This window comes from Chiroxiphia lanceolata, chromosome 25, assembly GCF_009829145.1.
Source record: "Chiroxiphia lanceolata isolate bChiLan1 chromosome 25, bChiLan1.pri, whole genome shotgun sequence".
Lineage (NCBI taxonomy): Eukaryota > Metazoa > Chordata > Aves > Passeriformes > Pipridae > Chiroxiphia > Chiroxiphia lanceolata.
In genome coordinates this window covers 2,302,371-2,328,293 of record NC_045661.1, presented here as the reverse complement: position 1 = coordinate 2,328,293, position 25,923 = coordinate 2,302,371, and the positions used below count along the sequence as shown (strand labels likewise).

The 25,923-nt window shown below is 44.4% G+C and overlaps 1 protein-coding gene across 5 annotated transcripts in view; it reads right to left on the bottom strand.

Moving 5' to 3' along the window:
• Positions 1–25,923, bottom strand: part of SRGAP2 (SLIT-ROBO Rho GTPase activating protein 2) — a 108,846-nt gene that overhangs the window by 26,341 nt on the left and 56,582 nt on the right. For 4 of the 5 annotated variants that reach the window (XM_032710695.1, XM_032710699.1, XM_032710697.1 and 1 more), the window contains 10 exons: positions 24,551–24,613; positions 21,401–21,616; positions 20,411–20,539; positions 14,459–14,683; positions 12,369–12,470; positions 11,331–11,528; positions 6,533–6,617; positions 3,817–3,844; positions 1,973–2,003; positions 1,199–1,259 (listed from right to left, as the gene is read on the bottom strand). In XM_032710695.1, the coding sequence (XP_032566586.1) occupies positions 1,199–1,259; positions 1,973–2,003; positions 3,817–3,844; positions 6,533–6,617; positions 11,331–11,528; positions 12,369–12,470; positions 14,459–14,683; positions 20,411–20,539; positions 21,401–21,616; positions 24,551–24,613 (1,138 nt within the window). The remainder of the gene's footprint in view (positions 1–1,198; positions 1,260–1,972; positions 2,004–3,816; positions 3,845–6,532; positions 6,618–11,330; positions 11,529–12,368; positions 12,471–14,458; positions 14,684–20,410; positions 20,540–21,400; positions 21,617–24,550; positions 24,614–25,923) is intronic. The other variant, XM_032710698.1, reaches the window with a different exon arrangement.

The following is a 25,923-nucleotide window of genomic DNA, read 5'->3' as shown; positions in this document are numbered from 1 at the left end:
GGCCATCAATAATAAACTCTCCTGGATGCACCTGTGGCCTCTCCCTCTCCACCCACCGAGGGGTTTTATCCCGTTGCAGTGTGTGGCTCACCACAGCTACAGAGGGGAAGAAACAATTCCCAGCACGGAGAAAAAGCAGAATGAAAACCACATTCATCCCACACCTACACAGCCAAACACTTGGAAATGTCAGGCCACCTCCAACAAATCCATCCCTGCGTGTGAGTGCGTCAGGCAATCGCACCAGTTCTGCTGCCTCACGTGGCTTTGCTGTGTAAAACACATTCCTTCTGATTCCAAACTGTGCCTCCCACCATGGCCTGACATTCTGTGCAGAAATCCATCGAGTCTCTTGGAAAATCCAAGCTAACCCAGCGATATGAGTCTGAGAAGTGTCATCTTCCTGATTTATCCTGCCTCAGTTCCCGCTGCAACGTGGTTTAAATGATTTTTTTTCCACCAAATATCCAGGTATGGTCTTAAAGAAGGATTACAGCACTTGGGATGATCTTCCAAGTGATGATGAGAATGGGACTCTAGATTATAGTTTCTAAAATGGTGATGAAACAAGGGAAAAATGAAACAGGACCTACTACCTGGCCCTGCATCTTGGGTAATGAAGATAAATTCAACCCCTTTCTATATCTGTTAATTAACAGCTGTTCCACACACTACTAACAAATGATATCAATTAAAAATGAAAACAAATTACAATAAATGTATAGCATTCAAGGCTGTGAAGTTAACCTTCAAAACAGGCATAAATCATCTCGCTGTGGCAGTAAGTGGGCAATTAATTCCCCACTTGACCTCCTACATTCAAATACTCAGAGTATTCCTCCCCCTCTGGGAAGGGGATGATTGTTGTTGGTGAAGGCCACACTTCAGGGCTCAAAGGGAGGTGAGTGGAGGTGAGAAATGAGTGGTATCTATGGATGGGAACCTTATTTTGCAAGGAATAAAGGGATATTGTGGGAAGAACAACATTTGCAAGGTCAGTTATTTAGAGAAGCGATTATACACATAATAACCAGCAATGCAGCCAGAAAGTCAGAGCCATTTTCCTCCTGTTGCAATCTCTGGGATTGCTCTGCACAAGCAGCACGTCCTGAGCTGCTCTGAACATTTTTTATAAGGCTTCTACATCACTTCATTTTATAGGAATGTCCCAGGACACCTTCAGTGCCCCCAGACTCACCGTGCCTGCTGATGAATCGGATGCAGCTCTCCACGACCAGGGGAATGGCTTGGGAGGAATCCTGCCCAAAGAGACATTTAAAGAGCAGTCAGAATGTAGAGATATTAAAAGTGAAGAGGAAAAAAAAAAAAAAGATAAAAAATAAGAAAGGTTTGACTCTGCACACCGACACCACAACTGGCTCTCTTATATAATAATTTCCAAGATCCTAAAAACTACAAATTAGCACCCCAAGACAGGCTGTATGAACTGAAATTCCAAGCCACATTTTAACTTCACAGTATCAACAAGAGATAATGCTGAGTTTTGCCTATCTCAAAGAAACACATTTGAGCTCATTGGGTACCAAAAAGCAAGAGATTATCCCCACAGCCAGGGACACAAAGCCTGCCCTGTGTAAGTCTTTATTACATAAAGGCACAACAAGTGAGCAGTTACAGGTTTAATGGCACTGCAGTGGGATTCCAGGGAAAATAAAGGGAATAGGGACAAAGAGACAACAGCACGAATCCCATAAACCATGGCTTGTCCAAACAGCTCAAGGCTGTTTGGTGTTTTTGGTTCCAGGTCTGTCAGAACGGGGAGTAAAATTAATTTGATATTTTATCAGGGAAAATGAACGAGGCTTTGAGTGATTTCAGCCACTGAATGAGCAGACACCACTTGGACAAACCTGAAGAGGCCCATGGAAGAGAGGGAGGGATGAAAACATTTGTTTTCCACCAATCCCCCCCCCCCCAGCCCTGCTTCGTTACTGAAGGAAACCTTAATTACCTGCTTCCTCACGGTGGAGCTGCGCCTGCCACTGATGGGTCAGAACCAGCCAGGGGGGTGCAGGAGGGAAAAACCAGAACACAAACAGGCAGGATAATCAGAACACAACAGTCAGGATAATCAGAACACAACAGTCAGGATAATCCCCCACCATCACCAGCTCATTCCTTTCGCATTCCCAACCACCCGCCTTCCTTCGGGAGCAGGGAAGGAGCCAGCTATCCAAGTCAATCACAATGACGAGGGTCTCCTTCGATTTATGGAACTCCAGGAAGATTTTAAGCGACTTTAAATCACTAAAAAAAACCCCCGAAACAGCCGCCAGGGAGCTCCGACAGAAGATTGCCCCTGACGTTTCAATTCCGACCACGCGGAATTCTGCGGCACAAGAGCTCCTCGGAGAAGATGAAGTTTGATATAAATTGCACCGAGCTGCTCTCTGGAAGAGCAGGTGGGAGCAGCCTGGTTCCCACTGTGCTTCTAACAGCTGCCACTGAGGAGTCTTTATTACAGTTTTGATAAGATTTCAAATAAACAAATAACACAAAGCCCCCTCCAACACCAGCACGCACCAGCCAGGCTAAGCCTCTTCTGTCTGCTCTCATTTATTGATGTTGGGGGACATTAATGGCAGGAAAAAAAAAGGGGGAAAAAGCCTTGCTTTGCCAGGATTTTTTTCCCCCCCTCAAAATTTATTACGGGGGTTTAAAATTCCTTTAGTTTCTTGTAAAAATGAAGCGAGAGAGATAATAGCAGAGAGGCCCTGATGGATCATTCCAGCCAATTCCCTGCCAGGGCAGATGGCTGTTGAATTATAAATAAGGGGATCAGAAGCGTGATTTTTAAAAAGACTGTACGATGTGTTAATTTGGGGGGAAATTCCTTCTATGAAAGAATCAAAAACACTGAACGCAAAAATAAAAAAAAAATAAAAAAAACCCCCAGATTCCATGGGCTGTCACAGACAACAAGGCCCATTTTAAACTATTAGCAGGACTGGTTCTTTGATATTTAAAATTGTTTCGTGATGAATAATATTTTATTATTACAGATGTCAGGGTCTAATTAGGACCTGTCAGCTTTGCTTTGCTGTGAGGAATGTGAACAGTAGTAATGGCTCCACACTGGTAGTAATCACCTTCCTTTTGTTAACGAGGCAGGATGATGCACAGCCCCTGCTCCAGCTCCTCATGCCCAGCAGAGCCCCCTGAATCCATCAATTTGGGGATGGAGATTTGTTATGTTTTACAAAAAGCCCACCAGGAGCTTGGTTATGGTTCTGCAATCGGTCCTAATTATAAATGAAAAGTTTATTCTCCACCATCTCCGTGCTGTTGGATTCAGCTCCATGGCACAGCAGAGTGTCGAGGGGATAAAGGGTTTCCCAATTTATGTTACTCAACTCCAGGCACCAACCATGTGGATAAACCCCTGAAGACTCCCCGGGCCCAACTCTCTTAAAGAAACAGGAATTTGGTTGTAAAAATCTCCATCTGAAAAATATTCTCTGGGTTCTCACAATGGTTCTGCAGTAAATGCACCGGGGCAAGAAAAGGAATTTGCTTCTGTGTTGGCTCAATCCGTGTCCCATCCCTGGAATTGTTCAAGGCTGGACAGGGCTTGGAGTAACCTGGGACAGTGGGAGGTGTCCCTGCCCATGGCAGGGCATGGAATGAGATGAGCTTTAAGGTCCCTTCCAACACAAACCATTCTGGGACTCGACTGTATGGTTCTAAATAAGTATCATTTTCTACCAGATACACATCCTGGGCTGGTCACTGATCTAGAATGATAAATTTGCACCAGATTTTCCTCAAAAATCTAATTCCCTGAGCCACACCTACCTGGCTAGGGCGCAGTCAGTCCGCTGACCTGTTAGGGAGACAAAGAAATCCAGCATTAGGAGAGAGGAATGAGAAAATGCTTTCAATACCTCTGTAAAGCCAGTTTGGGAAGGAGATGGAGGAGAGGAACCACTGGTGACAGAGGGGGCAGCTCTAGGAGCTGGACAGTGGCACTGCTGGAGTCACCACCAAAGCCCATCCCTGCTGGTACAGCTCCAGCCAGGAAACACAGCTGCCCAGTGACTCTGGCTCTGCAAAGGATTGTTCTTGAAAACCAGCTCCCTGTGCATTCTAATTGTTGATTTCTGCCAAAAAAACTGGGCTTGTCAACCTCTCCCTCCCTCCCACTTCCCGGGGGGGATTGGTGGGGCAAGAGATCCTGCTTTATAAAGCCCCTCAGGAGGACTGAAAACATTCCCAGATTTGTTAGTCCACAGACTGAACGTGCTGGCATTAAGCTATTTTGAGAGACAGACAGTTTAATGGTATTTTCCACAAACATATTTATAAAAACATTCCATTAACTTGCACTGAGTTTGCAAGGAAGCAGCCAAGGCTCAGGACTTGCTAATGCAGCATCATCTAAAACATCACAACAAGGAGGAAAACGAGGATGTGCTGCTGGGAATTGCACAGGCCAGATCCTTTGCTGGTCTAGATTATCCTCAGTGAAACCACACTGATTCCCAACAGCTGAAAATCCACCTTCCCTCCAGTTGTCTTCCTGCTCCTGGGGAGATGGAAGAACCAAGGAGGGAAACAGCTAATTGCTGATGGCTGACAATTAGCTGAACACATCTTGATAGCCACTTCTCTCTCCCCACTTAAAGCCAAAACAGTGCATAATTTACATGAAAATGTTATTCTGAAGCAGAATTTCCAGCCATCTGTCCCGTTTTCATCATAGAATATTCATATATATAGAAATTACATGGCTGTGGCAACATCAAGGGGCTCCTGCATTAGGGTGACAAATGTGTACAGTAGGCAGGGACATAATTACTTGGAGATAGGAAAACTGCTGCTATTTTTATTGCTGGAACTTGTCATCTTTAGATTAAGGCAATTTGCACGACAACTAATAAATGTCACCTGAGGATGGGGGTAAAGAAGAATAAAAATTACAACAAACCCCTGAATTTTCCAGGCACTGAAGACACGCAGCTGTAGGAACATTTTTTTTTTTCAGTAAAGCTTCTAAACGTGCTCTGGGGACGTGTGAAAGGGATTTTTATTTGCCCATTTCCCAATTAAGTGACATTTTATGGGTAAGTCTAGGCACAGTCCCCAGTTTGTCCCATTAACCTGCTCATGTGGTTTTGGAAATGAGATGCACCTCCCTTTCTCAGCTCCTTTTGATCCCACAGATGACAGAAGGAGCCCCCCCCGACACTTTTTGGGTCCCTTCACAGAGCCACTAAGAAAGTTCTGGTTTGCAAAGCAAATGAAGAAAACAGAAGCAGCCTTTAAATCTACGTAGCAATACAGAAATCACATTTAATTTCCTCTCCTTTTCCCCCCCACCACAGCTTGAGCTGGGTTCAGGGGGCAGGCAGGTTAAGAGGAAAGAGGTCTTGGAATGCAGAGGTCAGCTATGATCCAGGAATGTGATTAGTCACAGGGGCAGCACGGGTGTCCCTCAGAGATATTTAGAGGCAGAAGAAAAATACCCCAAGGACACAGAACTTTGGCTTCACCCACCCTTTCTCTGGGACAGCTGAAGAGATGAACAACTTTAACCAATAAAGCTCAAACCAATGCACATCCTTCCCTTGCCTTCCAGTGGTTTGGGTCTGATAAACACAAAACTCTTTAATTACCATGGCAGTAAGTATTTTAGTTTTATAGTGCATTTTTAAACTGAAAGCAAAGCACTTCAAAGCCCACATGCTGGTTAAGTTTTCATCCACAAGATTTGCACACCATAAACTGTGGGGAGCCCAGCTCAGTTACACATCACAACACCAGCCCTGCTCCAGCACAAGAACCCAGCAACCAGTCGAGCCATTTTTTTTTTTGACCTGACATTTAGACTGTTAAAACCTTCTCCTCTGCAAATACAAGGCAGTCAGGTTTCTATGGAAACTTGGATGCATAGTTTAAGTGTTTTTGGCCAACAGGATTTGCCCATACCATGAAGGGAAAGAAATCTTCCTTTGTTCTGACACCAACAGCAAATGCATATTCAGTTCTGGCTGCTGCCCCTTGACTAATGCCCTCTAGACAGGCAACATATTTTAAATGCTCTGAAATTTGCTTGTTATTCTCCCAATAAAAGCCCAGGCTCATGCACACTAGTTTGGTTTGAACTCCCAGAGGTGAAGAAGCAGCAAAACTACCACGGAAGTGAAACTTCTGACCAGGCTCTGTCAGTACTTCTCAACTTCCTCAGCAAACTGTAAATCCCGAGGTTTGCCCTGGTGCAGATCGTTAAGTGATGAGCAGGAGGTGTGTGAATGGGGAGAGGATGGAGGAGGGGGGCACACGCTTGGCTGCAACCATCAGCGAGGCACTTTAGCGATTCATTAAGCATCTTTTGTTCATCAAGCAGCCACGTAGGTCACCGGGCTGCTCCATCACACAGATCAGGGGAATGAATTCATAAAACATGAGTGTGGCCACTTTGCAGCACTAATGCAGGGCTGCCACACTCAGCTGACTGATGCAATAAGTGCAACAGCCTGGCTGGGAGCAGGGATGGGGGTCCCAGACTCACTTTCTCCCAGGGTCTTCTGGAGGAGGTCGTGCTTGGCTTGGAGCTTCGTTATCAGGTTCCTGCCTTCCAGGTACTCCTTCATTTTCTGGGAAGGTGGAAAAAAAAAAAAAAAGGATAATGAAGAGACAATTCATATCTTTTTTATTGCACCTTCATGTCCCTTGACTCTGAACACAAGTACAGAATGACACTGAAATTCACAGTTAAAGGACGAGTTAAGTCCTGGTTTATCTCTCTGGGCAAGTCTGAAGTTCAGCCCATCCATATTTTGAGTCCAACAAAGGTTGGACTTGATCTTGGAGGTCTTTTTTCCAACCTTAAGGACTGTGTGATTCCCTGTCTGCAGCGCAATTCCCATTGTTCCACCGCGGAATCAGCTGAATGTTTGGCATGTTTGAAGCCATCAGAGGAGCTGTCACCCATCCCTCTGCAGCCAGGGGGGGAATGGAAATGCAGCTGAATGGAGCAATCTGTTCTAACCAACTAAAAGGCTGCTACTGTGCTTATTCTCACACTTAACCTCCCTCACCCCACTTTACTTGTCAAACGCTGTGGCTGCCTCCACGCTGGATGATGCACAGGGTTGCAGGGGGGCCACGGGACAAAACAAATAAAGGTATTATTTAAGTTCAGATCTACTCCCTCGGTGAAATATTGTACAATCATGAAAGGGTTTTTTTCCCACTGCTTCCTGATTTTTCACAGCTCTGCAAATGCTGGTTTTTCACAGGTCTTTCATCTCTTATTTTTGCAGTTCAGAGCAGTTTTTATTTATCTTCACTGAGCTGCAGCACATAAAATACAGTAGCTGTCCGTGTTGGAACCAGGACATATTTACACTGAGAAAAAAAACACAAATAGCACATAATTCTTCCAATACCACAGGCCATTCTTTAGAATCATGAGATTCTAAAACCACTCCATGGTATTTTAAAGATTCAGCCAGCAAAGTCAACACAAAGAGAGGATTCTCATTTAATAATGAAATGTTCTTCTTATCATTAAATCCTCAAATGATTTGGGCTGGAAGGGACCTTAAAGATCACCCAGTTCCATCTCCTGCCAGGGGCAGGGACACCTTCCACTAGCCCAGGTTGCTGAAATCCCTGTCCCACCTGGCCTTGGACACTTCCATTGGCTTTTCCCAATTCTCTCCACTTTCTCCCAGTTCTGGCCTAGGATTGCCAAATTAGACTGCAAATATTTAAGGTAAAAAAGAGTATTTTTTAGCAACGAGAGTGCCTGGCCCCTGCTTGTCACAACAGCAGCCTCTGTGCAGGATGTAAAGGATCAAGAAGAAATATATACATGAATAAATAAAGAAATATATATATATATATACACCATGGCAGTACTGAGGATAAGGAAAAACCTTCCAGGAACTAACAAAGTTTCCCCTGAGGGGTCTCCAGCCCTGACACAACAAACAAAAATGGCTTTAATTAACTGCCAAAAGCCTGTGTTTTATGTCCCTTTGCTTGACAACATTGGAAGAAACATTTCACAAGAATTAAGTCCCTTTGGAGAGTCTCAGCATTTCCTGCTTCCTATATTAACACTTCAATTTTTTTCTGTTGTTGTTTTAGAAGAAAACAGGAAGCGTGATCACAGTGACAAAAAATTAATCACACTGCTTTTGGAATTACCCCCTAGGACCAAGCCCTAACTATATATCTTGCTCAGTTAAAAACTTTATATCAAATCTTGACAGAAGAAAACACTTAAGAGCTAAAGCTGCAAAAATAACCAGAGAATCTGAGGTGGGGGGAGGTTTGAGGATAAATCTGGTTTGGGAGTAACGGGTGGGTGAAGGGAGAGGAAGGGTTGGAAGGCTCAGCTCAAACAGGAGCTTAAAGATCAGCAGATCAACTTGATTTGGCAGAGTTAATCTCCCCTTTGAAGCAGATCTAAGCACTTAAGCTCAGCCTAAGGAGGCTGCAGGCAGGGCAGGGCAGAGACACAGCGCTGGGACTCCCAGTGCTCTGGCTCAGGTCATGTTAAGAACATCACCTGCCTGGGATTGTACCAGGGAATGTTTTAAAGGAGAAAAAGAGAAGGTTCCTATTCAGTGCAGTATCTCAGGAGATTTTACTCCTATTTCCTCGTGCCTGACATTCTGTACTCTGCCTGTTGCAAGGATGTTTATGAGAAGAAAAAAAAAGTAATTTTAAAATAAGGCTTCGGGGCTTTGTTCAATGAATTATAAAGATGCATTAGCACTGGATTTTTGGCATAATAAAAACAGACAAAAAATAATAATCAAGCTACAGGAGAACTCCTAAGGATTCCATTCCTGGCAGAGCACAGCTGGAGTCACACTAAGTGCAATCAGAACAAAGCAGCAGAAACATCCTCAAGTCACATTATTTCTGCACTGTGACAATTAAGAGGTGAAGATCTGTTCTGAGTCAGAGCTGGGGAGCATTTTGCACTCAGAAAACCAAGCAACTTGGACACCTCAAGCCCAAACTCACTGCAGGATTGTCCCAGGGAGAACCAGTTGTCAGGTGGGACATGGGACGAAGTGAAATGCAAACCAACCGTATCCTGGCTATAAAGAAAACCCATTTCTGCCACTGTCCCACATCCTGACCTGCCTCCAACCCAGAAAGCTCAGCAGTTTTATCCCCTCTCTACACCCTCCAAGAACAACTTCACCCCAGGTATTTTCAGGAGAGGGGGAATTGGATCTGACTGACCCCGGGCCCAGTGTCCCACTGACACCCCCAGCACGACGCTGCTGCAGGACTCATTGGCAGGGAGGCTTCACATCACACTTCAGACCCGTGGTTTAAGGGTTTGCTAATAATAAATTCACATTAATTCTAAAGCACTTCACAGAATGAGCACTGTTCTGGCTCTTCACCTTCGCGGAGGAAAAAAAAATAACATTTCGTCCCGAGGACTAAAATTACCCCGTTTTAGAGGTAAGAGAATTAAATCATTCATCCCCTCTCCACTCCTCAGGTGGGGCCGAGTGCCAGCTGTGTTATGATTAGCAGCTCTGACAGCTCCAATTCCAGGAAGCAGGTCTGTATCCATGGCAGCAGCAGCCACATCCCTGGATTTCGGCTCCCTGAAGTCGCTGCTGCTTCCCTGCTTCAGCCACCTGCATTAGCTCAGTGCTAAGTCAATCATTCCTCTGCTTTCCACTCACACAGGGAAGTTTTAAGCTTCTATTCTGAATACAAATCTTCCTTCAAAGCCCAACAACACCCCCATCAGCGTGCAGGGATGTGCCTCCAGTGGAAACACAGATTATTCCAGCGTGGAGATACTACAGTGAGTATCTTCAATTAAATTCCCATCACTGCCCTTACCCCAGAGCTCTGCCCAGCTAGTAATGCACCAGGTGGAATTTCCAGCTTGAGTTACATTAATATGGAATATTCTTTTAAATCAGTGTTTTTCTTACAGTTCATATCCCTCAGCCTTTTAGCACATCATGAGGTAAAAGGGGATTGAAATCTCAGTTCTGCTCTGCACTTTGTTTTCATCCCCTATACAGAGAAGTGTCTCACCCAGCTCTGCCCTCAGCCTCATTAATACTCATCTGAGCATTTCCTCAGACACTGAAAAAGCTGCTCTTTAGAGATTCAAAGCTTGAAATCTTTATCAGGGATATTTATAAGCCTGGTCAATAGTAGATCAATCCAGCACCTGATCAGGCTGCTTTAGGAGGGTCTCTCTAACTAACACCACGAAACAGAAAAATATCCCCTCCAAATTAAGCCCTGGGTTCCTTTTCCTATTTAAACTGACAATAGTCCCTCTCTAGAGAGGGAGTGCTGGGAGTTCAATTAAAAATCACTTTTCTAGTTCCATAACCCTGGGCAGGGTGGTCAATCCCTTCTTAATTGAAGCCATTTCTCCACCCGCTTCTCTCAATAGCCACTTTCACCTTCTACAGAGGATTCTGAATATTTGTAAGTCAAGGCCTGATGAACCATCCAGCTACTGCAATTTGCACAGAAAATTCAGACTTTTAATAATTCTGGGAAGAAGTAGTGAAGGATATTATCTAGAGCAAAAGATGCCCAAAGGAATGACAAAGTAACCAGGATAAGAGCTGTGATTTTCATCTGCTAATCTATTTTGAAAATCTAGCCAAATTCAACAGTTTAACATAAATCTGATTTAGAAAAAAAAACACATAGTATGGTATGAAAGTCAACATCAGAAAGCTCTTAGCATCTTGTAAAAAGCACTGACTTAGTGAAAAGCTGTGAGCTGGAGTTGTAAGATGATAATAACAAAAAATGAAAGAGCTAAACATCCTTTTAGCTTCTATTAGTTTTGAAAATTGATATTGACAAGCTATTAAGTTCTTTCTCAGACAATTCCTTTTCAGATGCAGAAGAAATCAAATTTTACACTACAGACTACGTTTGCATCAACAAAGGGATCCCAATATATTTGCAGAGAATTGAGAGCACATGTTTTAAAAAACCCAACGTGCTTCCTCTGCTTGCCCAAAAATCAATGACAGAAGTGTTTTTGTAAGACAAGAGCATCATTTTGCACTCTCTGGTGAGTAGAATTCTAAATAAATCACATTGAAAATAGAGAATCACAGAAGGGTTTGGGTCGGAAGGGACCTTAAAGCTCATCCTGTTCCATCCCCACACCTTCCACTAGCCCGGGTTGCTCCTACCTGGCCTTGGACACTTCCAGGGATGGGGCAGCCACAGTTTCTCTGGGCACCCTGTGCCAGGGCCTGCCCACCCTCACAGGGAAGAACTTTTTTCCCAAAAGAAAAAACATTCCTAAGCTCCTAAAAACTTAGGAAGCCCCTTACAGTGAAGTAGAACTGCTCTGTCTCCTGCTGGTTCGCCCGTCTCTTGGCAATGCTGGGTTTGCTCATGAAGGTTTCTGAGACAGTGGATTTCACAGACTCCATGGAATTGCTGTACTGGAAACAGTCCGAGACATCAAAGTCCTCTATGGTGACAATGTCCTGGATTGTCTGGAGTGTGGCTTCCATGGTCTTCTTAACCTGCCCAGTGAGAAGGAGAGAAGTTACAAGTGAGGACAGCACGTTGTGTGTAAACAGGAGAGGCAGCAAGTGCCCTGGAGCACTTTGGTAATAAACAGATATTACTGGTTTCACGTCCTGATGTAATTAAGGTGTAAGTTGTGCTCATTAACAGCACAGCCAAGGGCTGGCAGCACCCAGAGCCTGCCAGGAGCAGGAAATCAGCTGTGATCAGGAGCAGATGCAAAGACATTTAACCTCAAAGAGTGTGGAACAAAGATGATCTGATTGTCCCCTGTAACTACATCTACTGGGCATCAAATGTTGGATGTTACGAGCAGGACTTCCCTGTACTTTTCATTTTTACTGAGGGTAAATCTGAATCGACTTCCTAGACATAAAGGAGTTGCAAATTTTACCCAAGGAGGATTAAAAGTTCTTGAACACAGAGGTGCAGAGATAGGCCATACCATTGATGTAGTCTTCTCATCTTATATGACCAATTAAACAAAAATCACTCTTACCCCAGGTGATGCAAATTCACTGTCTTCACTTCAAAACATTAAGTTCCTCTTTTTCCCTTAGCTATCCAAATACAACTTTTGCAACACAGCCAGTCTTAGCAACTGAAGGGTGGGGAGAAAGACCCATGGAAGGTATTTTAAAGGATCCTCTCCACACACCCAGCTTCCATGTGGGATCACACACTCATGAACTGTTGGCTTCAACTGCCTCAGCCTTGAATTTTAACACAAGTCTTCATAAAAGAGGATCACAGCAACAAGATTCTGCCACAATTAGTTCCCCAGAATGGACTGGAAGTGGGTAAGAGGGTTGTTGATTTTTGGTGGATTAACTGACCTCTTCATTTTCAATCTTCAGCGTAGATAACCTGGACTGCAACTGCTGACACCTCTGCACCAACTCACTCTGGACTGGCTGCTGGGCACACAGCTGGGACTCCTGGGAGGGAAACAGCACAGGGAAAAAACCCACATCATCAAGAATATTGCAATCAGTCATTTGATTATTACACACAAACGTTTTCCAAAGTGCTTAACTTTCAAACTTCGCAGCCCTGGATTTCAACCAGTGGCAAAGGTTCTCCCAAACTGCAGTTCCCTGCCTGCAGTGAGCAGGAGAGAGGATGAGAACATCACAGGAGAACTAGGAAAAAGGAGCTAATTCCAGTAATATAAGCTCATGGTGTGTTTTGGAAGTCTAAAGGTGCTTTACCACAGACATTGGGCTAAATCCCGTGGCAAATCAAGAAGAATTTGGTTCAATGTTTCAGCCAGGCATCCTGGGGCAGGGGGACAAGGGGCTGAGCTCCCTCAGCTGAACCACCTGTACACCACAGCCACAGGTACAAGTCACCATTTAATAAATTCAGGGGAGTTGAAATAAAAAAAGAACAGGGTAGGGACCTGTCAAACATGCCAGAACACTGAGCTTCCCTGTGCTGCTGAGAATTACTCTTATTTCACAGCATGAGGCAGCTTTTCCCTTTAGTTTTGTTCTGGGTTTTTTTTGGGGGGGGAGCTTTTTGAAAAGAAAACACTGCCCTCACTGCCTAAGGCTATTTTTTTAAAGACAGAAAGTGGAATGGGAGTTTTATCACACACATGCACACAAACCATCATGTATTCAATGTAGGACTATTGCAACAAGACCATCAGCTGCATTATAAATACTCATTTGGCCTTAAGAACTACCAAGATAAATGATTCAGTGAATGGGAGCTGCTGCTGAATGACTGACTGACTGCAGGTAATTCTTTTTTCCTTCCCACGATCTTCCAGGACACCACCAAAGCACAGAAAAAAAACCCAGGAAAGGTCGTTTCCAGTCTGAGGGTTTCCCTTAAAATGGAAGAGACAAAGAAGAGCCTGAAGCAGTGATTGTAATTCCTGGCTGGAAAGAAGAGGCTGCAAGAGACCATCCTTCCAGTCTGTGCTCAGTGTTCAGGGGATAATCTAGAAATCCTACCAACTGACCTAAATTAGCACACTGTGCATGTGTTCCCATTTAGAACCGGTTTCAGCTTGGGCCACTTTTTAAACAGTTCCCAGCTGAGTAACCACATCTTGATAAACCTATAAAGAGAGGGGTTTTCCGTGCCAAAAAACGAAAGTCCTCTGACAGCCTCGTCTCACAAGGAAGATGCAAAAAGCACCCCTGGGAAGCATTTGTGCTCCAAGATTATGCACCCAAATGCATAAAAAAAATCAGCATTTAAGTTTCTTTATGATGCTGTCCCCTCAAATTTCTAACTTCAGGTTCTGTCTCAGGGTGCAGGAATTTACCTCATTTCATTTATTTAACTCGTAGGTTAAATGAAAGGTTAAAATGGAGCATCCTGTTCCCGTTTAGCATTAAACCAAATTGAGCATTTTCATCTTCAGTACCTCTGAGCCAGTAAAATTCAGGCATCCACACCAGGAGCCTCTGCTTAATCTTTACATCACCTCCCCTTCCTCCTGCTCCCCTGAACCTCCCAAACCCAGAGCCAAACAGGTGGCCTTGGACTGAGTGTGTTTATCTCTCGGAGGGAGATAAACAGGTGGAGCTGGGAGTGTTTACAGAGCCAGAGACCCTCTTTAACAGCCTGATCAGGTGCTGGATTGATCTGCTATTGACCAGGCTTATAAATATCCCTGATAAAGATTTCAAGCTTTGAATCTCTAAAGAGCAGCTTTTTCAGTGTCTGAGGAAATGCTCAGATGAGCATTAACGAGGCTGAGGGCAGAGCTGGGTGAGACATTTCTCTGCGTAGGGGATGAAAACAAAGTGCAGAGCAGAACTGAGATTTCAACCCCCTTTTACCTCGTGGTGTGCCAAAATGCACAGGAGGGACGCGAACTGTAAGAAAAACACCGATTTAAAAGAATATTCCACATTAACGCAACTCAAGCTGGAAATCCCATTCCGGAGGAGGGGCCCAAACCCACCATGTCACCCATGTGTGGCTGGAACTCGAACTTCATGGGGGGGCAGAAGACGTTGTTGTACATCTCCATCAGCCTCTGCTTGTCGCTGTTGGCGTCCAGGTTCTCCACGGCGTTCTCGATGGCGTCCAGCCCCTCGTGCTTCGACTGCTCCAGGTTCAGCTCGGCCGACAGGAACGTCCTCAGGGCTCTGTTGAGGCTGGCGTGGTACCCCAGGTCACAGCACTGCTGGAAAAACACCCCCCCCACACACAACACCCCACGTGAATAAAGCAGAGGAACTCTGGGATGGAAATGGCAGCGTTTCCAAAGCCCCGAAGTTGGAGAAGTCAAAAGCGCTTTTGGAGGCAACGTGCTCTCACAAAATGCTTCAATAAAACTGCATTTTCAACAGAGAACTCTTCTGTGGAAAATGTTGCAAATAGGTCTAATTTAGAGCTGGGGAAATTTACCTCTTTTAATGCAGGAAGCCTTTTATTTACAGTCTAAAGGCAAACATCTCTCTCTAATAGTTTTTCTGGGTGAATTAAGGACATGTTCCCTTGTCAGACACTTCATATTCTGCCTGTAGTTATCCAAGACAAACCTATACCAAATCTGTGCTGCTCTTAATTTTAAAGGAGGAACTTTTTGCTTTATAGAGTTGCAGAATTCCTCCTGAACAATATCTTCAAAACTAAGATATTCTGCCAAACCCTGATCACCAGCAAACTTCCCTTCTGCACTTATTTTCAGCTTCAGAGCCTCTGCTGGGGATGAGCCCGTTCCTTGTGCCCCCTGGCTTGGACTGAGGGATTCTCCCCATGGAAATGATCCAGTATCTCAGTCTTTAAGACCAGGTTGACCCTCTGTTTGGCTGCTGACATGAGGTTGCTTTAAGAGCAGGTAAGGCTGAAAGATTAAGCTTGGACTTGATGATCTCAGAGGTCTTTTCCAACCTGGCTGATTCTATGATTCTAAGTGGATAACAAGTTGTGGTTATTTCAGCATCTTCTGGGTACCAGAGTGGTCCCACATCCCTCACTCAGTCCAGAGCCATCTTGCCCATGGTCCTTAGAGAACCTCAACCTATAATCCCACACAAGCTTTAGCATTCTGCTATAATTAATAACCAAGACAAGCACAGCTTAAACCATTATAACAGTTTGTGGAGCTTAAACAATTTTAACAGTTTGAGGAGTTTTCATGGAGTATTAGATATTCATTTCATGCTGTCAGAAAAAAGTAACCTAGAAGTGGGTGTGTTCAACAGCATGCCAGTGTATTCCCCTAAATTCTAACCTCACTTTTAGGGGCCCTGATTCCTATAAACACGCTCCAAAATCCTTAAATAACATTATTCAAAGGAAGAGGAAAACAAGGCACTACTGGTAAAACAAGACACAGGATTTGGATCACGTATAAAAGTTAATCTGCATCTAGATAATTCCGCCCAAAACACGGGGAACTGCTTTATTCAGTGTACTTCAGGAAGGAGGAACATGACCTGGACATCCCAGGCCTGAGAACAGAGTCATCCAAAAGCCAAGCAGCCTTTGTTTGGGATGATTTCACTGCTGGGGTGAAACAGAGGAGCAAAAAAACTTTGAAGCAGAAAGTGGTTATGGTCAAGAATTTCCTGGCTATGGCTGACACCAGGGTGATGTCACCGGGATACAATCAAGCAGCTTCATCTCCACCAGGGCTGCAGAGCCAAGTTTTCATGTTTCAGAAGGGGAAAAAGGCACTTTTTCATTAACTGGCCAGAAACAGCCTGGATTTTTTCAGCCATCGAACTGAGTGAGCAAGAAGGAGCCCACCTTCTTGGAATCACAAAGCAAGATTACACACACTAGGAGAATATCCAAAAAGAAAGAAAGAAAGAGACCATCTGCTTGATTGCTGTGCTGCTCTGTAAGCAAAAATTCACATGAAATCTCCTCCTCGCCCATCATTTGGGTCTCATCACTGTCATTGTGTGCAAAAGCAAAGGAAAAAAAAAAGGGGAAAAAAGAGAAGGAGGGGTGGGGGGAGAGGGAAGAGAGAGGCTACTGGACCATTCCCTGCTTTCACAGAATTTCTGCCACCGGGTGCTGCTGGATGCCTGGTTCTTGTGCCAACAAGCTGTGGCAGGTGGGGAGTCTTGTAAAAAGAGCTGCAGTTGCTGGTTGGGCTGGAGGCAGAGAATTAAAGGACTTTACATTCAATCAGAAAGAACAAAACCAGCCAAGAAAAAAAAAAAAAAAAAGAAGAAAAAAAAACAAACACCAAAAACAAAAGAGGCCTGATTGAGAATCTGCACGTGTGGAGGCAGTCTTGGATCAAGAGCCACTCACAGCTCCTGCTCAGTGCACACACACTGCAGTGCTTCCCTGCAGTCAGGGAGGGGGGAAAGGCAGAGTTGGGCCAGTGCTGCAGCCAGGATTGGGATCAGCTCAGGTTTAACAGCAGCACTCACTCCTTTCCTCGGAATCATAGAGTAAGTTGGGGTTGGAAGGGACTTCTGGAGATCACCCAGTCCAATCCCCCTGCCAAGGGAGGGTCACCTGGAGCAGGTGACACAGAAACTCATCCAGGTGGGTTTGGGATGTCTCCAGAGAGAGAGACTCCACACCCTCCCTGGGCACCTGTTCCAGAGCTCTGCCACCTCCATGGAAAGAAGTTCTTCCTCATGCTGAGGTAGAATTAGTTCATGGCCATCGCTCCTTGTCCTGTCACTGGGCACCACTGAACACACCTGGCACCATCCCAACACCCCTTGGAAACATTCCTCCATCCTCCCTTCTCCAGACTGACCAGGCCCAGCTCTCACAATCTCTCCTCATCAGAGAGATGCTCCAGAGCCCTCATCATCTTTGTGGGAGGAGCCTCATCAGTAGCTCCTGGTCTTTCTTCAACTGCAGAGACCAGAACTGGACACAATTCCTGCTGGGAATTGAGGTTGTGCAGCCTCCCAGTGCTCCCACTCTGCCCTCCCTGTGCTCCCTTTCTCCCATCACATCCATGCCCAGAAGGACAGAGGAGCTGCCGCAGGAGGGGAGAGCACTGGGGGAACTGGGAGGTCCAAGGGCAGTTAATTTGTCACACCCACCACAAAGCAAAGTGTTTTGGCTTTTTGCAGCTGAAGGCAGTGACAGAAAACACTTCCCAGCAGCCCACTCCCCCACTCGAAAGGTTTTCAAAGTCCAGCGTTCCAGGTTTATAAACGTACCAGTCCCGCCGTCCCTTTTCTGGGTTATATAAATGTTTGATGGAATCATTCTCAAAGGAAATCAATTTTTTATAAGAATTTAATGATAACTCATTCAAATTCCCTTCCCGACACGACAGCTGATTAACCCTTTGCCAGTTAGCAGTTTTCAAACAGACCCAAACCAGAAGATTTAAGGAGAAAAAGCCCTTTGTTGTAAAATGCAATTTACATTTGGAAGGGAAAGGATGGGATCCTGGAGTAAACAGCAATGGAATACTTATTCCTAGAAGAGTAAAGTAAGCTCTGAGTCATTCACACACACATTTTTACCTTCTTTTTTTTTAAATCCTGTCCTAGTGACCCTTTTATAAATATGAGTTAATGCAAACTTCCCCATTACTGTAATATTTCATTAGCATCAAAGAGCTGCCTCAGTCCCCAAAGTCAGGAAATTCAAAACTACTGGGCTATGTCAGGAACAATTTATTGTTCTTAACTCTCAGTGAAGAATTAACTCCCTGTTACCCTTCCCTGCAACTGGAGAGGGAACACAATGTGCTGTATAAACATGACAAGTTTAATGCTGTTGGGTCTAACACAATCTACTTGTAAGTAACTTTGAAGATTACTTTTATATTATATTTCAAAATTCAATATGATCAAATGATTAGATTGAGGGAAAGCATTACAGCCTGGCTTAAAAATCACATTTTTATTTAATTCAGTTGGTTCAGATAACCATCACTGGTTATAATTGTTAATTTTCAATCCTTCAGGATCAAAGGCATTAATAAATCTATATTCCCTGTGCCTTGACAATGAGATAACTCAGCTCCATCTCCTGTGCTCCCAGACAAGTCCCACATTTTTCCATGCCTGAAAACAGAACAGATAATACTTTAATTTGAAAGATTATGAAAACTTGCAATGTAGTGTTAAACTGAATGCTTGAAGGGGGTTAACACGGGCACGGACTCACCCAGAGCCACGAGGGCTCCTCTCTAGGAACAGTGACAAATCCCTGGAATGCTGGAGTTTGGCTCCTTGTCTTGCAGCACTGCCTGCCATGGCCCAGAGACAGCTGGGACTGTGAGAGAAGCACTCCTTTCCAAGCTGGATAACCCAGATTTGTCATGTCCTGCTTAAAACATCTCGGGTCCGTGCTTAGAAGCTGGTTTGGGCTTATGAAATCCAAAAGGATTCTTCACTATATCTGACTCAGGAAAACACACTGGGCAGACAAATGAACCAAGCACACGGGCAGCATTTGGGGGAGGACTTATAGATGGGTTGTAGAGGTGAAAACTGAGATAACTGAATTAGGCTGATGGTAGGGAAGCGAATCCCAACCAACTTTTCAATGTAAACATGTACAAAAAGTTATCATTTGTAAAAAAAAAAAACAACCCAAGACCACATAATTAAGGTTGAGCAAACGTTAACCAAAACAGGGCTCCTAAAAAGGCAGCAGGAATAAACAAAGCAGGCCTCTTCAGTGCAGCAATTCTGCAAATCATGACATTTGGAAATAACAGTATTATTCAAGCCCACTCTCACTGACAGCCCTGACCTCCAAAGGACAGGTTTAAATCAACACCTGGCACAAGAGCACTCCAGGCGAGTTTATCATCAGCTGAATAAATGTATTATATAGACTGTTAGTTATTATAATAGCTGAGTAATTAATAGTGCTCTGAGTGCTCTTTATTGCCTATGTCTAGAGACACTTGTGTTCATTACTCCCTGCTCCTACTGCAGCTCCCTCCAGGCTTTGCAGCCGAGTGTTTCCAGCGGTGACGGCACCGGGATGGCCTCGGAAAGGGAACTGGATCCAGCACGAGGCAGTGACCCAGACACAGCTTGAGTTCTGCAGCCTGAAGGGGGGAGTTACATCCCTGTGAGTAACTCAGGATTCCCAACTGGCTTTTCTGAGTTTTCAAAGAGCAGAGATTTGGGGTTTGGTTTTTTTTTTTTTTTACCAAAAGCAGAATTGATTCCCACTGAATACTGCAGGGTTTGGAATATATTCCCTCTGTGAGCAGTGACAGGACACAAGGGAGGACAGGACACAAGCTGGAGCTGTGTCAGGGAGGGCTGCAGGTGGATATTAGGAAAAGGTTCTTCCCCCAGGGGGTGGCTGGGCACTGAACAGGCTCCCCAGGGCACTTAAACCTGCCAGAGCTCCAGGAGTGTTTGGACAACACTCCCAGGCACAGGGTGGGATTTTGGGGGGTCCTGTCCAGGGCCAGGATTTGGACTCAATGATCCTTGTGGGTTCCTCCCAACTCAGGATATCCTATGGTTCTCTGAATTTTTCAAAACAAGTGAAAAGCAACTTCAGGAAAAGCTTCTGAACTCCCATTTCTTTTCCCAAATTTCTTCTACTACTGTTTCTACAGTTCAAAACCTCCTTTCAAAATGTGCTTCAGAGCTAAAATCTTGCGGGTTTGCTTAAAATAGCAAACAGAAAATGTCAGGCAACAGTGTGACACCAAAGCTGGGTTTCATTTTAACTAAGCAACTCCCTTTCCTTTTCAATGTCACGTTTCTCGTCTCCCTGTGCAACGAACCGAGCTGGCCACCTAAGAAAAGCTCATGTCACAGCTCCATGAACAAATACCAGGGTTGGGGCCACCCTCCAAGCTGCCCATCCCAGCCTGTCCCTGCACAGCTGGGCAGAGGTTTCCAGCTGTGCTGGTGCAGAAGATGCTGAAGGAGGAGGGGAAGGTGTGAGGGCTCGTGGCAGTGACACCCAGTGCAGGCCCCCGGGCAGCAGCACTTACATCAATGAGATCAGACAGGTCATGGATGTAATACTTGAACACCGAGGCATTGGTGGCTTCCAGGGCCAGCAGATACTCATTCCTTGCCTTAATGGCCTTCAGCCTGTTCTCTGTGTACTTTGCTTGGCGCTAAAAGAGAAAGACAAAGAGAATACAGCATTAAAAGAGGTGTAGCAGCATTCAGGATACTGAACAAACCCTGCTCTGCCCACACAGATTTTGTCCATTTGAATTCCAGTTTTATCAAGACTCCCAAGACTTATAGTGTAGATTAATTATTTAGATGTGTTTAAGCATTACTGCACTAGGCAGCTCTGGACTGAAAGTCTTCTCTTGAGGGTGTGGGCTGGGGAAGATTAAGGAGAGAATGAAGGAACAAGGTGGGGTTTATGAGCTTACTTATGGTCCAGATCCAGCACTACCAGAAGACCACAGGCAGTTTGAGGGCTGCTGCAGGCACCCCATCCCTTCCAACAGAAGCTAGGCTTGAACTTGGTACTTCCAGAGTCTAAAACCATTAAAAAATAACTCTTCCCCTTCCTATTGGCTTGAACTTTAGAGCTGAACTGGCCAATTAGTGACTAAATAACCTCAGACTGACTTAAAGCTGAGTGATTACTAAGGCAACTGGCTCTGCCCACAAAGCCAGTCTGGGATTACTTGACTCCCTCCTATCACAGGTCTTGTGCTTTGTACAAGAAAAATACTAAAAGACCTTCCAAGAAGGTAATTGTTACTTTTACACTGTGTTTTAACTTTCTGTGCCAGGCCTGCATTACCTGTGTTAACCCAAAATGCACACTGGATTGTCCTAAAGGACGCTCGGTGCGAGCTTTGGTCTTTTCCCTTAATCTGAGCGTTTAAAATGGCAAAAAAAAATTAAAAAAAAAAAAAAAGAGATTTGCACTTGAGGAGGGAACTCTGTATCTCCCGTGCTGATCTTCTGCAAAAATCCCCTCTGCACAAGCAGCAGCTCTGCCAGGCAAGTACCTTCTCCTTCATTTTCTCGATTTTTTTGACGGAGCTTCGCCGGACGTGTTTCTCCTCGAACTTGACGTTGGAGGTCGAGTCGGGGGAGCGGGGGGTCTGCTTGTCCTCCTGCTTCACAGACTTCCCAATCTGCTTCTCCTCCTGCTTCTCGGCCTCCTTCAGCTTGCTCTGGGCGCTGATGCTGTCGGCGTTGTACATGTGGTAGGTTTTCATCACCTGTGGAAAGGTGAGAGCCCAGAGTCAGAGCCCAGCAAGGTCGTTAAACTCGAAATAATCCCAACTGGAAAAATAACTCAGGGGAACCTTCCCCCCTCAGAAGATGCCACAAACGAGTGTGTGGCTCTCGAAACGAATCTGAAATCAAAGTGGATTATTTTGCAGCTGTTTCTTTTGTTTAACTTTGGCATGTGCCTTCTTGCACAAGCCAATAAAGGAGGCACGAGATCCAAAAAAAGATCCAGACTCAATCCAGCCTCCTTTACAAAGAAAATGATGTGCCAGCGTTGGAAAATGAGAGCTTTTCATCAGCAGGTAAGTTTTCCAAAGGGATGCCTATCGGTCTTTCATCTGGATGAATCAGTCCTTTAAACATCACAAGTCTCCAGGAACTGCATGTAAATCATGTCTGAACACAATGGCTGCAAAAGCAACTCAGGTTCCATTTGTTTATATCAAATTTGGTACATAAAAGTACTTCTGTTCGCCTTAATAAATAAAATTATTTCACCTTATTAATAAAAATATTAATAAAAGGAATGTTGTCCTTTTGTTTAGGGAGACCTGGACCCTGTACTATATGGAGAACTTTTATTATAGCACATTTTTTTATAATTAAGTGTAGATAAATATCCCCCAAAGTCACAGAAAAACCCCATTTGTTTCACAGGATATTAATGTCTAGCTTTGTGTTGAGGAAAAAAAGAGCTAAAAAACCAAAGGGTACGATACATAAACTAGTTTTTTATCCAGAAATGCAATGCAATTTGAAGCACACACCAAAACAAACATCATGATGTAACTCTGGGGGGGGGGGCAAAAAAAAAAAAAAAAAAAAAGCACAGTTGCACAAAATCACCCCAAATAAATCAATTTTTTTTATGCAAGTGGGGTCTTGATTTCAGAGGAAAATCTGTTTATACCTGTTTTGTACCACAACATGACACAGTTCTACGTAAGTAGGACGCAAGCTCTGCCTCTGCAGTGATCAGCAAAGGTTCTCAGCTACAAAGAGACACTGGATTTAAACATGAAAGGGACTGTGAATGCAGCCAGTGTTGGAGAGACGTGCTGAATAATTTACACACCCGCACTCCCAGCTCCCCCATACGCTCAGACTATAAAGCAGGCATTTATAATAATAGATTCCAAGTAGCTTCTTTTCCCTCTGTCACTGAGAGTGGAGCTGGCAGAGAGCAAGAGAAGCGGGAGGAGACATGAGGATTGGAATGGTTTCAGCCCACTGCCCACCCCAGTCTGCTGCTGGGGTCACTGGTGACTCACTGGAGTCTGCTGAGGGCACGGGACAATTCAGGGCAAGAAAAAAATGACAGGCTGTAACAACCCCTCTGTGTTTTGTTGGCACAGGGAAAGTAAAGAATTTGCCCATATCCATTTTGCCTGAAAACAGGGATCCTGCCAAGGCTTTGGGTGCAGAATCACAACATGATTTAGGCTGGAAAAGACCTCCAAGATCATCAAGCCCAGCCTTTGGTTGATCAGCACCTTGTGCCACGTCCAGTTAAACCAGAGACCCAGCAGGACAAGGAGTGGAAGCATTTCTAGAAAGTAGCACTGAATTTAATCACTGCTGGGGTTGTTTTGAGTCCAGCAAGAAATGGTCTTTTAATGTTGATCAGAAGTGGCTTTTTCAACGGAAAAGAATTTTTCTGGTGAAGAGGCAACTTAAAATTTTGCAGGAGAAGGAAGGAATAAATAGATTTCAAGTTCCTAACACCGACATCAGAAAGGTTAATACCCTACAATTCTTTGTTTTTCAAAGGCTGAATTCTGGAAGATCTTCCTTCCACGGTCACAGAAACTACCAGGACTCAGTATTTGGCTGAATGACCTGTCAGAGCCTGGCACACAGGAATTATTACCCACATCTATGAGACCCCAGGAAGCAGCCCCTTCAGTGCCAGGTCAACTTGGATTAGAAAGAAATCTCAGTTCCTGAAAGTCTGTGGTTAGAAACAGAGCTGAGTTCTTCCCTAAGATCCCACCCAAGGACATGACTCAAAAGTTGTATCAGATTATGCCCTCAAATAGAAAACAAATATTATTATTATTATCTGAATATTTGGTTTCAATGCTGTAACTGTAACAAATTGTAACGGAACATTTTATTGATGTAGGAAATTGCAGGGATACCCCATAAATATTGTACCATTGATATTTTTACTGAATTTCATCACAGGGTTGATGTGCCATGGCTTGAGGAACATCCCCAGATCATCTTTTGAAAGAAGGAAGGACAGAACTTGTACCTCCGTGTCATGACCTGGCGTATCATTAAGGAAGCACAAAATAAAAGGACATTTTGAGCCACTAAACCACGTGTAAGTTCTGCTTTTAAAAGAGAACTAGCTCAGCAACAGCTGCAGAGAGCCAAAATCTCATCCAACGACAGGATTTCCCATTTATCAATGTGAGAAGAAAAACCCCCACGCAGCACATGAGCTCCCAGGAACACATCCCTCCTCCTTCCTTGGTGCCTCCAGTGGATTTACTGAGATCCAAAAAAAAAAAGCACAGATGGAAAACTCTTATTACTCTAAGGGGAACTGCTTTGCTGAGGGTTGAGGAACAAACACACACAGTGGGTCCCCCCCCGTGCTGCCTTCTGTCTGCTCACACCACACAAAACTGAAGGGGTTTGGCATATTTAGATATAATTCTACTCTCTCTGACCCTTCTTAATTTAAAACCATCACTGCAGCGAAGGAGAAGGTGTGATCTCCCTGGAGCAAACACTCACAGAGCTCAAACAACACAGGGACAGAGGGAAAAAGTGGGATTTATGGTGCTCTGTAGGTGGTGAACAGGAGGTGCCTCAAACTGCAGGGACTGCAGACGTTTACCAGCGTTGGTGGGAGAACCCAAACACTTCCCTTGTGCCTGAAAAGATGCCAAGGAGTCAGTTTGATTTACCGTGTAGAGTTCATTCAAGACCTTCATCAAGTCTTCCTGGAGCTGCAATCCCACTTCCTTGCTCTGCAAGAGAAGAGAGAAACGAAAGTTAATTGGGGAAGACGGAAAAGAGGAGGAGGAAGCGAACGAGGAGCATCCACAAATAATTTAGGCCCAATTAAGCACCACTGTCTGTGCTGGCAAATCCAATAAACTGCCCAGCCCAGAGCCACTTAGGGTCATGTTGCACCAAGAGTATTAATAAACTGAAATGTTGTATAAGCACAGAAAGAAAAGCTTTGCTGTATGGAGATGGAAACGGCCAGAGAACCTGGGATTTTCAAAGGAAACACACAGATCCAACAATTTTAGCAGGATCAAGCAAGACTGTAGATACAGGACAGCTTGGTATGGAAGCTGCAGAAATGCAGGGTAAGGAAGTCAGCATGTAAGAAGAATATTACTCAGTTTAGACATTTTACTCACTCACTACCCACTAAGGCAGCGTTTGCGTGACTGAACCTTCACGCTCTGCGTGTTAGAACTGTTTAATATCTACTGGGGCAGCAAATTTGATAAGTTCAAGATTATTTATGCCTACAAAGTTCAGGAAAAGAAAAAGATAAAGAGGCAGAGCGGACAAACCCACACTTAAACCAACATTGCTGCCTTGGAAGTCAAGATAGTGTTAAGCTGTGAGGAAATAAAAAACCCCAAGACCATACTGATAAATGTAAAAGCCAAAAGAGAGAGTTCATATAATTTAAATCTTAATTATTCTCTTCTGAACACTGTCCAGTTCAGCAGTGCTCAGAGCGGGTTTCTGAGATGATGGTTGTTTTATCCCACACTGTTTCCCCAGCACAATGGGAGGCACAAGTATCCAAGGTCCAATCCTTTGCCTTTTCCATATATTTCAGTCCCACATTCCTAACTCTGCTCCCCAGGTGCTACTGGAAAATAAAAAAAAAGCATCTGACACAAATGCTGACAAAGGAGAGCATCCTGCTTTTTTTCTGAGGAGTCTTTAATCTAAAGAAAAGTGAGAAGCTGGTGATTCCCAATCCCCAAGGGAGTTGGCAGCAACGAATCTACAGTTTTTTCCACCTCTGAAAGCAGGAAAAAAAAGCTGAAGCTGCTGCTCATCCCTGCAGTGATGTGGGTCACAAGGGTTTTCTGACTGCCTTTTTCTCAACGTGGGGATGATTACTGGAAGTGACTGGCTGGGTCTGTTTTAAACGCCCTGAGCACTGAACTTTTCACACAGAAGGAGCTTTTGAGCAACACGCTCCACTGTGCTGGTGAAACTGCCTGGACTGGCCCAATCATCTGCCTTTCACCAGGCTCTTTTCAGCCCATTTGCTTATTTCTTGCATAAAATTGCTCATTCACTG